This window comes from Ranitomeya imitator, chromosome 3, assembly GCF_032444005.1.
Source record: "Ranitomeya imitator isolate aRanImi1 chromosome 3, aRanImi1.pri, whole genome shotgun sequence".
Taxonomy (NCBI): Eukaryota; Metazoa; Chordata; class Amphibia; order Anura; family Dendrobatidae; genus Ranitomeya; species Ranitomeya imitator.
Genome location: NC_091284.1, coordinates 722,490,832 through 722,504,635, shown reverse-complemented (window position 1 = coordinate 722,504,635; position 13,804 = coordinate 722,490,832). Strand labels below are relative to the sequence as shown.

Genomic DNA, 13,804 nt, shown 5'->3' with positions numbered 1-13,804 from the left:
ATAAAAATACAAGAGCTGCGCCCCCACGACAACTCATGTATGTTTGATAGATGCAACCCACAATTACAAAGAAGCAGATATATACAAACCTTGTTTGTTGCATAGGGGAATCTATAGATCCCACACTCTGCTGGTATCCTCTCAGCCTCAAATGGTCCTTTATTTGGGTAAAACTTTATTTTGTGTAGTTGCTGCACTCGGGGGACTGCTGGTGTTATACCAGGGCAATAAACGACCCCTGAATACGTCTGTTCCCATCTTTATGGCTTTACAGCCACCATTTCGCTTTGTTGGTCACAGGAAAAAGATCGTAAAATCCTTCAGCATCCGGGTTTCTCTTCAACCCTGAAAAAATATTGCTTTTTTTTTTGTAACTTTCACAAATAGTGGCCATTAGGAATAGCAGCTTCACAGCACTGTTCTAGCAACTGCCCCGCAATATCATTGTCCACGCAATGCAGCTGTAGTGGAATCACCCCCAGTATTATTATTAGTAATAAGTGGGAAATATATATAGTTATTCCATCTGGATAATGAGATGTTGCAATTTTAACAAACAAGGTGACTTTAGCTGGGTGGAATAATAAACTCATTACAGCACTGACCTGTTCTTTAGCTCTTAATTTTTGTCATCTCATTAGACCATTTCAATTTACTAAACTCGTAGATCCCAATTTCACACATTGCAATTATAAATCAGCCAAGCAAAGAATGAAAGAGGGATCAGGCACAACATATGTGGTGGTGGAGAGCGGAATGGGGGGATGTATAACAATGAACATAGTGCCACCAAAAACAATCTTAAAAATAGGCGAGAATCACCCTGAATTATTGTAATATGAGTCCTGGTAACTGGTAAACAAGGCAATGGGGTATATAGGTATAAAAAAAAATAAATAAAAATAAATAAATAAATAAATAAAATAATAATAACAATAATATATATATATATATATATATATATATAATGTGTATATGTATGTGTGTGTATGTGTGCGCACATATATGTGCGTATATACACAATATGTATCTATATATATATATACACACACAATACATACACATATATGCAAATATATATATATTATACAGACACTCATATGTGTGTGTATATACACACACACACACACAGATATTTAATATACACACACACACACACACACACATATATATATATATATATATATATATACACACACAGAGATATTTAATATATATATACACACAGACATATATGTATGGATACACACATATATATATATATATATATATATATATATATATATATATATATATATATATACACACACACACTTATATATACACACAGACATATATTTATGGATATACACACACATATCACTTACATACTATACATTGACCTATAGACACACACAGTATATATATGTATATATATACATATACAAACACACACAGACATACACAAAATTCCTATATCAATCTAGACACGTACATAACAAGCACAACCTACTAGACACACACACACTCACACACTGTACACACACACTGTACACACACACAGACACACTGTACACACACTGTACACACACTGTACACACACTGTACACACACTGTACACACACACACTGTACACACACACACTGTACACACACACACACACTGTACACACTGTACACACACACACACATATATATATAATATGAGCCCCGTACATTTCCCCGTGAACATAAGGCTGTATGTGACTTGTAGTCCCCCATAGGCAGCCCGGAGTGCTCCTGCTAAGTTCTTGGTGCTTGTGCATACATTACATTCTATTAGATCCCAGTGAGTTTCTCTGTGGATAAAATGCTAATGAGATGGCAGCTCCTGAGAATGCTGCAGGTCTCACAGCTCCGCGAGGATTTTTTCCGCTTATTCTCTTTTATTTTCACTCCTCCCAATAACTAATGTGATCTCTGTGATTCCCAGACTTTACTTTCAATGTATATACTTCTAACTGGGGAATCAACACAAGCAAAACCAATTTTTTCCTCTCTTGACATGTCGCCTCCTATTGGCTGCAGGCAGGTCAGCTGACTTTGTCATTTTGTCTGTCCTGGAGTGGAGCCGTCCCTATAACAATCTAGTTCAGACTACAAACTGGAGACAGAAATAAATATTAAAGAAATCTTACAGGCAGGTAAAGGAGAAGATATGAATTCCTATTTCACCAACCCCTCGTTATCCTGCCATTTAGCCAGTGGCCAAGAAGTCCTCCCCAACGTGGCCCTTAATTCCACCGCCTATGACCCTGTTAGGCATTTCTCCACTTATGGAGCCGCCGTGGCTCAGAATAGGATCTACTCCTCTCCATTCTACACCCCGCAAGATAACGTGGTGTTCAGCTCCAGCCGAGGCCCCTATGAGTACGGATCTAATGCCTTCTACCAGGACAAGGACATGCTCACCAGCTGCAGGCAGAGCTCCATGGGGCACAACACACAGACACAGGATTTTACCAGTGACCAAAGCAGATCCAGTGTCCAGGACCAGAAGACCAGCATCCAGATCTACCCGTGGATGCAGCGCATGAACTCCCACAGTGGTAAGTTTTACAGCCTGCACATATAAATTACATAAACTCAACCATCTTTACGATCATCTCCCCAGCAGAACAGGCTCAGCTCCTTTTTTATGGCCTCATAAAAGCCATAAACTAGTTCCTTTCACAGTTGCCGTTATAGGCCTTTTATTTGTTAAGATGTTGCGAGCAAATATGGCTTGTTATGTGCTTTCTAATTAAAAGGCGCTGCAAAGATCTGCCATAAAGTTCAACGAGGTTTGCATCCTTGTGGAGGGGCAAGAGTTAACCCACATACCTCTCCTTATATTAAGTGATAGATGGAAACACTTTTATTCACTTTTACCCACTGCAGGCTTTTATTACTGCAAGGGGCTAATGCTAATATATGCATGTAGGCAAATGCATCTCTACCAGCTCACTATTGATAGCATTAATATACATACACATGCTGCAACCTCAGCATAATTAACAATGTAGAAAGGATAGTGATATATATTCAATCTTATAATTAATATATATTTAGATGACAATTGAAGTATTGGGGGAGTGTGTGTGTGTGTGTATATATATATATATATATATATATATATATATATATATATATATATATAATTTATTTCTGGGAGGATGTGAACTAGACTAGAAGACTAGAACTAGTTTAAAAGTATCTTTAAAACTATACTCACATTTTAATTATATGTATATACACACACATGATGATAGGGGATTTAGCAGTTTGTAGAAGGTGAGCAAGTAAATATATGGACTACCTATAATCTTTCTTTCTTTCTTTCTTTCTTTCTTTCTTTCTTTCTTTCTTTCTTTCAATCATTTATCTGTCTATGTATCATTTATCTTTCTACCATCTATAATTTCTCTATCTGTCTATCTATCATTTATTTATTTATTTAATCTATCAATCATTTATTTATTTAATCTATCAATCAATAAATCTATCTATTATATCTATATTTCATATCTATCTATCTATCTGTTATCTATGTATATATCCATCTATTATCTATCTATTATGTATATATGTATTATCTATCTGTCTATCTATCTATTATCTATCCATCTATCCATCTATTATCTATCTATCTATTATCTATCTATCCATCCATCCATCTATCTATTATCTATCTATCTATCTATAGGTCTATCTATTACCTATCTATCTATCTATAGATCTATCTATCTATCTATAGATCTATCTATCTATCTATCTATAGGTCTATCCATTATCTATCTATCTATCTATCTATCTATCTATCTATCTATCTATCTATCTATCTATCTATCTATCTATCTATCTATAGGTCTATCCATTATCTATCTATCTATCATCTATCTATCCATCTATCTATCTATCTATCTATCTATCTATCTATCTATCTATCTATCTATCTATCTATCTATCCATCATTTGTCCTTACCAGCTGAGCCTGTAGCTTGCAGGGTGCCAGTAGCCCAGCTCAGGCTGCAGATATGACTTGTGATTGTGGGGTTCTCACTAATGATTCTCAGTATATCTTGTGTCTGATTCCCTAGGGGTGGGCTATGGCACGGATAGAAGGCGAGGTCGCCAGATCTACTCCCGTTATCAGACCCTGGAGCTGGAGAAAGAATTCCACTTTAATCGCTATCTGACCAGGCGCAGGAGGATTGAGATCGCTAATGCACTTTGCTTAACAGAGCGTCAGATCAAAATATGGTTCCAAAACAGGAGGATGAAGTGGAAAAAGGAGAGTAACCTGTCCTCTACCCTAACTGGGAGCAACGGGGCATCTGCTGACAGCCTGGCCGAGGGCAAGGAGGAAAAACGAGAGGACACAGAAGACCAACCCAAAGAGTGAATGGGGGGCTCCCACCAAGCATCCCACCCACACCCAGCTGGCAGAATTCATATGGTTGGGCTGCATTATGGAAACAAATATATAATTATATTAAATATATATCTACACATCTCTTTCTAGAGCCAAAAGTGGACTAGCAATCCAATGAAGGAGAAGGACAACTCGCAGTGTGCTAGCTCTGGCCAGCTTCTGTTACCCACCATTATGGCTTCGAGTCTCTGTGTTATGTTGTTTCTCCAACTTTGACTTAAAAAAAAAAAAAAAAGACAGTATTTCAAAAAGTCCCACATTTCCTTGTACAAGAACCATTGCCTGCAAAACACAAGGAAGAACAAGACTTTGCCTGTGTGTGTTGTGTGTTGTGTGATGGGATGGACCCAGCACAGATCAAATGTGAAGAGCTCTCCCCACAAACTGTCCCCCTGCCCCCCAGGAGCCATAGAGCACTCTCCCCATAGCCTGACTGTATTATTTGGATGATCCTCCATATTCCATACTGTGACAGTTCCCGTGTGAACTTTATTTCTCATTGTGCCCGTGGTGTCAGTATTTATATTTATGTCAGCACTGCAATGTTCAGTAGTAGCTCGTAAAATGAAGTTTCATAGCTGTAGAATAATGGTTCCATTCTGTGTCTCACCGACGATGTATAAAGATCACGTCCTATGGACAAACTGTTGAGTATTTAATAAAAATTGATATTATTTTTATGTGCTTCTATTTCTTTTATTTCCCTGGAAATACCCAGCTCTTTACTCGTGTGAGTGCACAACAGAGGCAGACTCCATTGTAAAAAAAAAAGGAATTCACACCGGTGACAAACCCCTTGTATCCTCTGTCACTGCCATTCAGGCGACATAACACAATAAGCTATATTATTCTGCATTCAGGATAACTTCCTAAACACGTGTACTGTCTGGCTGCCTGCACCAAGCCAGCAAACAGGCAACTCACCACATATAGGCAATATACTCTGCCTTTCCCTATATTACCCAAAAGGGTAGACATTAAGTAGAAAGATATATATATATATATATATATATATATATATATATATATATATATATATAGTTTAATTCTAGTAGCTAAAGCAATACACAATATAAGCTTTAAAATGCCTAAGAACAAATCACATCTCAAAATACAATACAACATAAAGAAAGAGTGCAAAAATCCAAAAGTGGACAACAAATTTATATTTGCAATGTATAAATGGCATAAAGAAAGAAAAAAAAAATACAAACACCATATTCCCTGTTCTACATATAAAACCTATATTATTTTTTGCCTGAATGGAGTTTTAGGCGGAATACTGAGCTTGAAAGAAGTAGTATTTACAGCTGTAATTAACTATTATTTCATAAGGATAGCTACAGAAAAAAAAGATGGTTGAGTTTATTCATTGATTATTTGGAAAAAAAAAATACTTAAAAACATGAAAATGTGATTAAAAAAAAATCACATTTACATTTGGAAAAAAATACTTAAAAATATGTAAATGTGATAAAACAAATATGTAGTAAACAGAAAAATGACTACAAGAAAGCTTGAAAACTGAGGATTGCTCAACTCTCTCCTGCTAGAATTAATTTGGAATTCGCAACCATCAACCATGAGGGTACACGTGTTACAATTGCGCTGAACCTTTCACCCTGAGGAGATCCAATATAAGTTGTGGCAAGTATGTATATATATATATATATATATATATATATATATATATATATATATATATATATATATATATATATATACATATATATATAATTAGACACTACAACAGCAGAGGATTGCTAGGGAGGGATGCTGGTATATACAGCCAAAGCCATTGGTATTTTGGTATTTGCAGTTCTGATCTTCCATGCACAACAGACAGGCAGAGAGCAGAACTTTCGCTCCAGTGATCTAAGCCACAAACATTTATTGCACACGTATGTTTGGGAGATGCTTTCCTAGATAAGGATTTGCATTTCTAATGGTACAGAGCAGAAAACAGAACTGAACAAAGCCTTCCACATGGCTGACATCTATTTACACATGTCTTGTCTTATCTGATGGGGACTATGCCTGTAAATACATATCTCAGGAATTAGTGGATATAAGGAAATATTATATCACTCTTCCAATCCTATAAAATATGAGCCCTTAAAAAAGCCATTGTAAGGGCAGACTGCTGAATTTTTGCTCAATCCCATTTTATAAAGAAGTGATTAAATAACAGAATAGGTGTAATAAATTAATATGGTAATTAGCTAATTAAAACTATGATTTCTGCTGATATAAGCCACATTAATGGTGAGAAAATAAATATAATATACCTTTATTTTATTTTTTTATTGGGAACCCTAGGGAAAAGGGGAAATGGTGCAGCCATTAAATTCCTTGTTGAATTGGTGGTCAACCACTATTGAAATAAATGATTCAGGTCGGGAATATAGTTATAAAAAGCCAAGTGATGCGAGTCACCCATTGACCTGTCGCCCCAATGGTGGCGCAGCCATGTTCAGGAGCAGGTGCTATACCGCCCTGCTGGCACCAGGTGACGCTGTGGCCTCATTGTCTTCTTTTCCTTCTTGGGGCCTTGAGTTTGTTCTGCCAACATATCAGATACGTTTCACAGGCTTCCATCAATAACCTCCTGGGGTCATCAAGCCAAATTTATGACTGGCCAACAGAGTCACGTGATTCTATTTAAACATCCCATATTTGGGCAGAGCACATAGAATAAAGAAAGAGGATTCCCCAGCTATAAATTCTGCACTTTAGAGAACAAAACCCCTGAACTTCAAAGGGCCACAAATCAAGGCTAATCAAAGGGTGCAAAAATAATAATACTAATAATAATCATCATCAGCTGCAGCTATGAGCTCATACGTAGCCAATTCATTCTATAAGCAAAGTCAAAATGTTCCTGCCTATTCCATGCAAAGTTATGGGAATTATGGATCTGTACCCGAGGTCCCTTCGTCCAGGTATTGCTACAGTGGGTTGGATCTGAGCATTACATTCCCATCTCCGGGGTCTTCCAACTCTCTAAACGGTCTGGACATGCCTTCCAACCCCAGCAGTAACTCTGAGCGGCCCTCCTGTACTGTCATGGGCTCTGGCGGGCACCCTCTGGGCAGAGGAGAGCAGGGCGCACTGAGCCCTGGGATTTACAACCAAAAAGCCGGGAGCACTTCGCTGGAGGACAGATCGAAAGGGATCGAGAACATCAAAGCAGAGCCGGTCCAAAGCGCCCCACCAGGACAGCCGGCACCCCAGCAGGGGCAGCAGCAGCAGCCGCCCCAAATCTACCCCTGGATGACCAAACTGCATATGAGCCATGGTAAACTTTCACTTCTCGCTTTTGTTTCATAGGGTTTTGCATTGGTTTTTATAGGCCATGCGGGGCAAATAATAAAAAAAAAACCCGAGGTCGTAAATTTTACGACTTAGGCATCAATTGCTCGTAAAACTGTCCACTAAAAGGCTTACAGGCTATAGACGTTCAAATTTATGACAGCATAATTGGATCATAGGAACAAAACGTGGAGAAAAGACAATAATTTCATTTTTTTCTAGGGGGGGCAGAATATAAGAATTTATATTTTTTTTTCTTACTTTTCATATACATTTATTTATTTAACCCGTGGTCGCAGCGAAATATTCCAAGTAGAGGGGCTTTACGCTTTAGGGATTGCTTTTTTTTTTTTAATTGCATGTTTTGCTTTTATATTTAATAATGCAGCAATATGTGGAGGTGTTAAATATTTTGCATGCGAGGAATATAATGTATAGTGCAGGGGATTGGTCTCAGAATGTGGGAGAATTTTTTTTTTCTTCTTTAGTCAAGGATCCTTTTTTTTTTTAATTCTTCCTAATTTTGAATGCTCACCCCTGCTACCTTGTCCCCCTTTAGAAACTGATGGCAAACGTTCCCGGACCAGCTACACTCGCTACCAAACCCTGGAACTTGAGAAAGAATTCCATTTTAACAGATACCTGACTCGTCGCAGGCGCATCGAAATCGCCAACAATCTCTGTCTGAACGAGAGGCAGATCAAGATCTGGTTCCAGAACCGAAGGATGAAGTGGAAGAAGGATTCCAAAGTCAAAAGCAAAGACTCGCTCTAAGAAGGGAACCTCGAAGGAGCTTAGATGTTTAACCTCGCATTTACTACATCGACTTTCAGAAACTTTTTTTTTTAATATTCTCTTCTTGTATGAGGGGAGGTGGAAGAGATCAAGGGAAGGTAAAATCGTGATGACTGCACCTGAGATCTCCCCTAGTACACCCCACTCATGTATAGATAATGTACGGATCTGTATTTTGTCCATTAAGTGTATTATTTTGACCAAGGTGGAGTAAAAAGAAAAAAAAAAAATTCTCTAGGCAGCTCGGTTTACACGTCCAGGCTGTATTGTATAGACTTACAATCTGTCCAGGGTCAAGGAAAGTTCTTCAGAGGAAAAAATGCTAATCAGGCTACTGGTCTGAAAGGGCAGGGAAAGTGTGGCTGTATTATATTGTGCTTATTATAATAGGGGGGTGCTGGCCAGTTAGATGGGGGAATTATCTAAGGGAAAAGAATAAAGTTTCAAGCTGAAACTTTCCTATTTGTTACATAGAGTATTGTAGATGCACACTAGAATGTGTGTACATCCTAACATTTCCTCCATGCACTTGTATAGTCTCCATTATGTCACCATTATTCCAAGTGAACTTGTTCTTTTATGTCCCCATTGATAGGTAGCATTTTTTTTGTTCTTTTCTATTGGGTCTGGATCGTCCACATCTTCTCCCATCTCCCATATACACTATGGTATAATTTGTTATACTGTATTACTGTGCAGGATCCATTACCATGGAGGGGCATGATGGAGGGGACCATTGGACTTGATTTTTTTTTTTTTGGTGTAATTTATTGTATTTTGTTGTTGTTTTTATGCTTTTGTTTAATTTTTTTTAGTAATTAATGCTGAAGTGTATAAAGCCACAATTTGTACGTCATCGTTTTAATATAATCCTTCCTAGTCAGTTCTACTCAATAATGTAAACTCATATATTTATTGCTTTCAATTTCATATGTGAGAAATCATGAATCCTATATTTTGTCATATTGAATAATCTGCAAGTAATATAACAGTTGAACTGAATGTCAACTATAGCTTTGGTTTCACATTCATTTCTGCAGGGTGTGAGAGATATGGTGACTTCTTTTTGGTCACAGATGTTCAATATAAAACATCTCATGTGCCTTTAGATAATTGGGGGTCTTCAATGACTAAACTTGAAATATAGAATCACAATTCCATTTTCTGTGTGGTTGTTTCGCATAGACACATTCATACACACCTTATCATTGCTGATGTAGCAGAGCTGAGTCTGTCATCTATGGGCTTGGTAACAGATATGACTGGAGGTAAACTTGTCAGTTATTATGGTGCAGAGATAAAGAAAAGGATACATGCCAAAGCCATCTCTGTTTAATCTAGTATCTATCTATTATCTATCTATCTATCTATCATCTATCTATCTATCTATCTATCTATCTATCTATCTATCTATCTATCTATCTATCTATCATCTATCTATCTATCTATCTATCTATCTATCTATCTATTATCTATCAAAAATGTATAATAATAATAATCTATCTATCTATCTATCTATCTATCTATCTATCTATCTATCTATCTATCTATCTATCATCTATCTATCTATCTATCTATCTATCTATCTATCTATCTATCTATCCCATATCTATCTATCTATCTATCTATCTATCTATCTATCTATCTATCTATCTATCTATCTATCTATCTATCCCATATCTATCTATCTATCTATTATCTATCTATCTATCTATCTATCTATCTATCATTCATGGTGGAAATAGTGATATAAATACACATACCAAAATATGTAATATAATCACAAAAATCTACATTTTTGGTAGTGACTATAAAATAATTTGTTGGAGATAAAATATAATTGGGATATATATATATCAAAATGACATACCTGGGAATCACCTTTGATCCTGAAATTTCCATTCCAGAGTCTCAAGCCAAAAGTAATAACCTATATTGTAAAACTAACCCAAAGAAGTGAAGGAATACACCACTCTCACGGTCAAAATTGTTCTCTTGGTGTGTAAATTTCACTACAAGACTTGGATCCTGAGAAAATGATTCCATGGTGTTATCTGCAATCTGGCCTGAGATCTATTTACAGTAGGGACAAATGCTTGGAATAAGTTAAGGGGATCATAAAACTTTATGGCACTTCCGTTACACGTTGCAGGCAAAAGAACAGCTTCCTGACATTGGAGCCTTTGAAGATGAATCCTAGACCTGAAAACTTGTTGTTTTATCTTTTTAATCACAGATTGTTGAAAATATCAGAGCTATTTGAGCTTTTATGGCCGCTCTGTAATTACCTTGTACTGTGCCTTGGCTGGTTTTTTTGATGTTGTCAGGTAGATAGATCATTTTGTCAATCTGGATCTTCTTAGATTTTCTATGTGCAACTGTCAGTTTCTACAGTGGTGTCTGTCATGGTGGTGACATCATCTCTCTAATTTCGATTAACCTTTAATTTTCTCAAATAATATCGAGCAATGTAAAGTTTAGATTATTTCTCCACATACTTATTTTTACTATTTTTTTTATTCTAACAAACATCACCTTTGTCATACTAGCCAAATATATAAAAATAAACTATTCATATATAGCTGGATTTTTCTGTTAGCACTACTCAGCTTCTGATCATTTTACATAGGACTGCTTATATTTGCTCACAAACAAGTAGAATATAAATAACACACATATTCTACACATATCTACTCATTTGTGGTCAGACACACATTCATAGCCACGATCCATAGCTTGGACTGTACATGCTATTACAAGTTTAGCTCCATTGACCCTCACTTTACATGCTAACCCCCCTATAACACAATGGATGCTATCTAAGTCCAGACTAGCCTATAAAAAGCCCAGCTCTCTAATAATAGTGCACTAACTGTATAATACTCCCCCGCACATTAACCCTAGCAGAACAGAGATCAGGTCCACTTACAGTGTAAGTAGCTGACATCACCGGAATAATGCAGCAATGACTTCACACTAACATACTGAGTCATCTTGCAGATTAAAAAAAAAAGTTAAAATGTAAGAAAAATTCTTGATAAGGAAAAAAAAGGCCACTTACCTTTCCAGTAACAAGTGTGACCTCTATTAGGTAGGCACACATTAAAACAGATTTTAAGTCCAAGACTGCTTTTAGTTTAAGAGAGAACATTAAGGCAAATACTTCTGGCCACTATGTGAATTTAGTAGTTTAAAAGTTTGGAAAGGTTATTTATGTGGATGGCCATAAGGAAGGACCCTGAATGGTGCTCCTGCAGCACGTGATGCCATTAAAGTAAGTTTTATGGTTTGGGGGAGCTGACAAAGCTACAATGTATTTACATCATATATAATCTTAACTGTCCACCATCGCAGCTGCTGGGGCTCTTTAATGCTGGGACAGTGGGACAAGGCAGTTAGTGTGGATTACGTCGCCTCCTGAAAGCTCATCTGCCAAAAGGACCCCAGGCAAACCCAAGTGCTTCTTATCCCCCTTTCTTAATTTTTTATTACCATAGAGGAATTTCCAAGGTAACTTTTTTTTTTTTATATATATATTTAGACGAATCACAGTGTATGTCAGTTCATATAGGGGATAGATGATATGTATGATTTGTAATGTGTAGTGAGTAGGAGTTAGGGTGATGCATTGGGTTTAACACCTACAATTTGGCTTCCTAAACTAGCATTATGTTCTATAAAGTATATTTGGGAAGGACTTTATAGGAGTGGGGGAGGGTGGGTGGAAAAGAACAGACCTTACAAATGTTGTGTAAAGGATGGTAACACACATATAGGTGACTCGATGAGACTTTGTGAAGAAGAAGGGAGCAGAAGTTTGTAGGCTTCAGGAAAGTTTGTGGTGCAGGTGATGTACATGCGCAATATCAAGGAAGGTTTATCAAGATGTCTGCAGATTTAACCCTACCTGGCACAGGCTTGTGCCCAACAGGTCCGACAAAGGTGAGGGTCCCTAATTGGGACTAATGCAAAACTGAACTAAAAGGACAAATAAAGTCCCTAATGATAGATACAAGCAGTGATCGGGCTCACCACTTGCAGCCATATATGTTAGTATTGAAATTCTGTCTCATGCACTTTAGTCTTATCTAGTCACGGATCCTTACCATATGTTTCTGTTACTCAAAGGCTCCTTATCCCCAAAGTCATTAGTAAAGAGTCCTCCAGGTGAGCTCTGAGTGTGTGCTGCGCTCAACAAACGGGTTCTCCTTTATGAGACTGCTGTAGTAAATACTTTAGATATTTTCAGCATGGTTTCAGGCCAAATGTACATCAAAGGGTATATTGTACAGACAAAGAGCACCCAGATGTGCTACAGAAAGAATGAGAAAGATAGGGATGAGCAGATATAGACAAACAGATAGACAAGCAGATAGACAGATGAATAGATAGAAAGATATATAGATAGGCAAGCAGACAGATAGAAACAAACATGAAGAAAGAAAGAAAGACAGAAAGAAAGAAAGAAAGAAAGAAGGAAAGAAAGAAAGAAGGAAAAAAAGAAAGAAGGAAAGAAAGAAAGAAGGAAAGAAGGAAAAATAGTTAGACAAGTAGATAGATAGATAGATAGATAGATAGGCAAGCAGACAGATAGATAGAAACAAACAAGAAGAAAGAAAGAAATAAAGAAGGAAACATAGTTAGACAAGTAGATAGATAGATAGATAGATAGGAAAGCATACAGATAGAAACAAACAAACAAACAAGCAGATATAAAGAAAGAAAGAAGGAAAGAAGGAAAACATAGTTAGAAAAGTAGATAGATATATAGATGGGCAATCAGACAGATAGAAACAACTACACAGAAAGAAAGAAAGAAAGAAAGAAAGAAAGAAAGCATAGATAAACAAGTAGATAGATAGATAGATAGATAGATAGATTGACAGATAAGCCCTGCACCCAACTCTTGCTATTGTTCAGGTGCTGCTCTCTGCTCAATTTTTTAAAGATAGATAGATAAAGTTAGGCTAATTCATAAAAAGAGGTGAATTCTAAATTGTATGGGAATGGATAGATACATAAATAAAGAGATGATATATAAATAAAGATTCATGTAAAGGCGATAGATATATAGATGAGATAGATTGATATATTAATAGACAGCTAGATATAAAGACATATAAGACAAAAAGATGGATGATAGACAGATAGAGATGTAGCTGAGTTAGACAGATATGAAGACTCATAAGATATAAAAATAGATATTAGTTAGATAGAGAGAAAGATAGAAATGAGAGATTATGCTAATTAATAGATTTGGATAGAT

General features: G+C 36.6%; 2 protein-coding genes across 10 annotated transcripts in view; both read left to right on the top strand.

Moving 5' to 3' along the window:
- Window positions 1–13,804, top strand: part of HOXC5 (homeobox C5) — a 137,375-nt gene that overhangs the window by 8,784 nt on the left and 114,787 nt on the right. The window contains exons 1-2 of one of the 8 annotated variants that reach the window (XM_069758731.1): window positions 6,845–7,729; window positions 8,303–9,546. The exons of 4 other annotated variants lie outside the window; for them this stretch is intronic. In XM_069758731.1, coding sequence (XP_069614832.1) covers window positions 7,264–7,729; window positions 8,303–8,517 — 681 coding nt within the window. In that variant the 5' untranslated portion in view covers window positions 6,845–7,263 and the 3' untranslated portion in view covers window positions 8,518–9,546. 3 more of the 8 variants (XR_011319394.1, XR_011319397.1, XR_011319395.1) reach the window with 3 other exon arrangements.
- On the top strand, window positions 1,962–5,111 carry HOXC6 (homeobox C6). Of its 2 annotated transcripts, none has more exons than XM_069758728.1 (2): window positions 1,962–2,566; window positions 4,073–5,111. In XM_069758728.1, exons 1-2 carry the CDS (start codon window positions 2,176–2,178, stop codon window positions 4,399–4,401), a joined length of 720 nt encoding a protein of 239 aa, XP_069614829.1. In that variant the 5' UTR covers window positions 1,962–2,175; the 3' UTR covers window positions 4,402–5,111. The 2 variants fall into 2 exon arrangements, with proteins under 2 accessions (XP_069614829.1, XP_069614830.1); XM_069758729.1 differs by having other exon boundaries at window positions 1,970–2,566; window positions 4,097–5,111.

Coding starts and splice junctions, on each gene's coding strand:
- HOXC6 (XM_069758728.1), top strand. CDS start 2,176: ATGAATTCCTATTTCACCAACCCCTCGTTATCCTGCCATTTAGCCAGT. Junction 2,567..4,072: donor GCGCATGAACTCCCACAGTG/GTAAGTTTTACA, acceptor AATGATTCTCAG/TATATCTTGTGTCTGATTCC.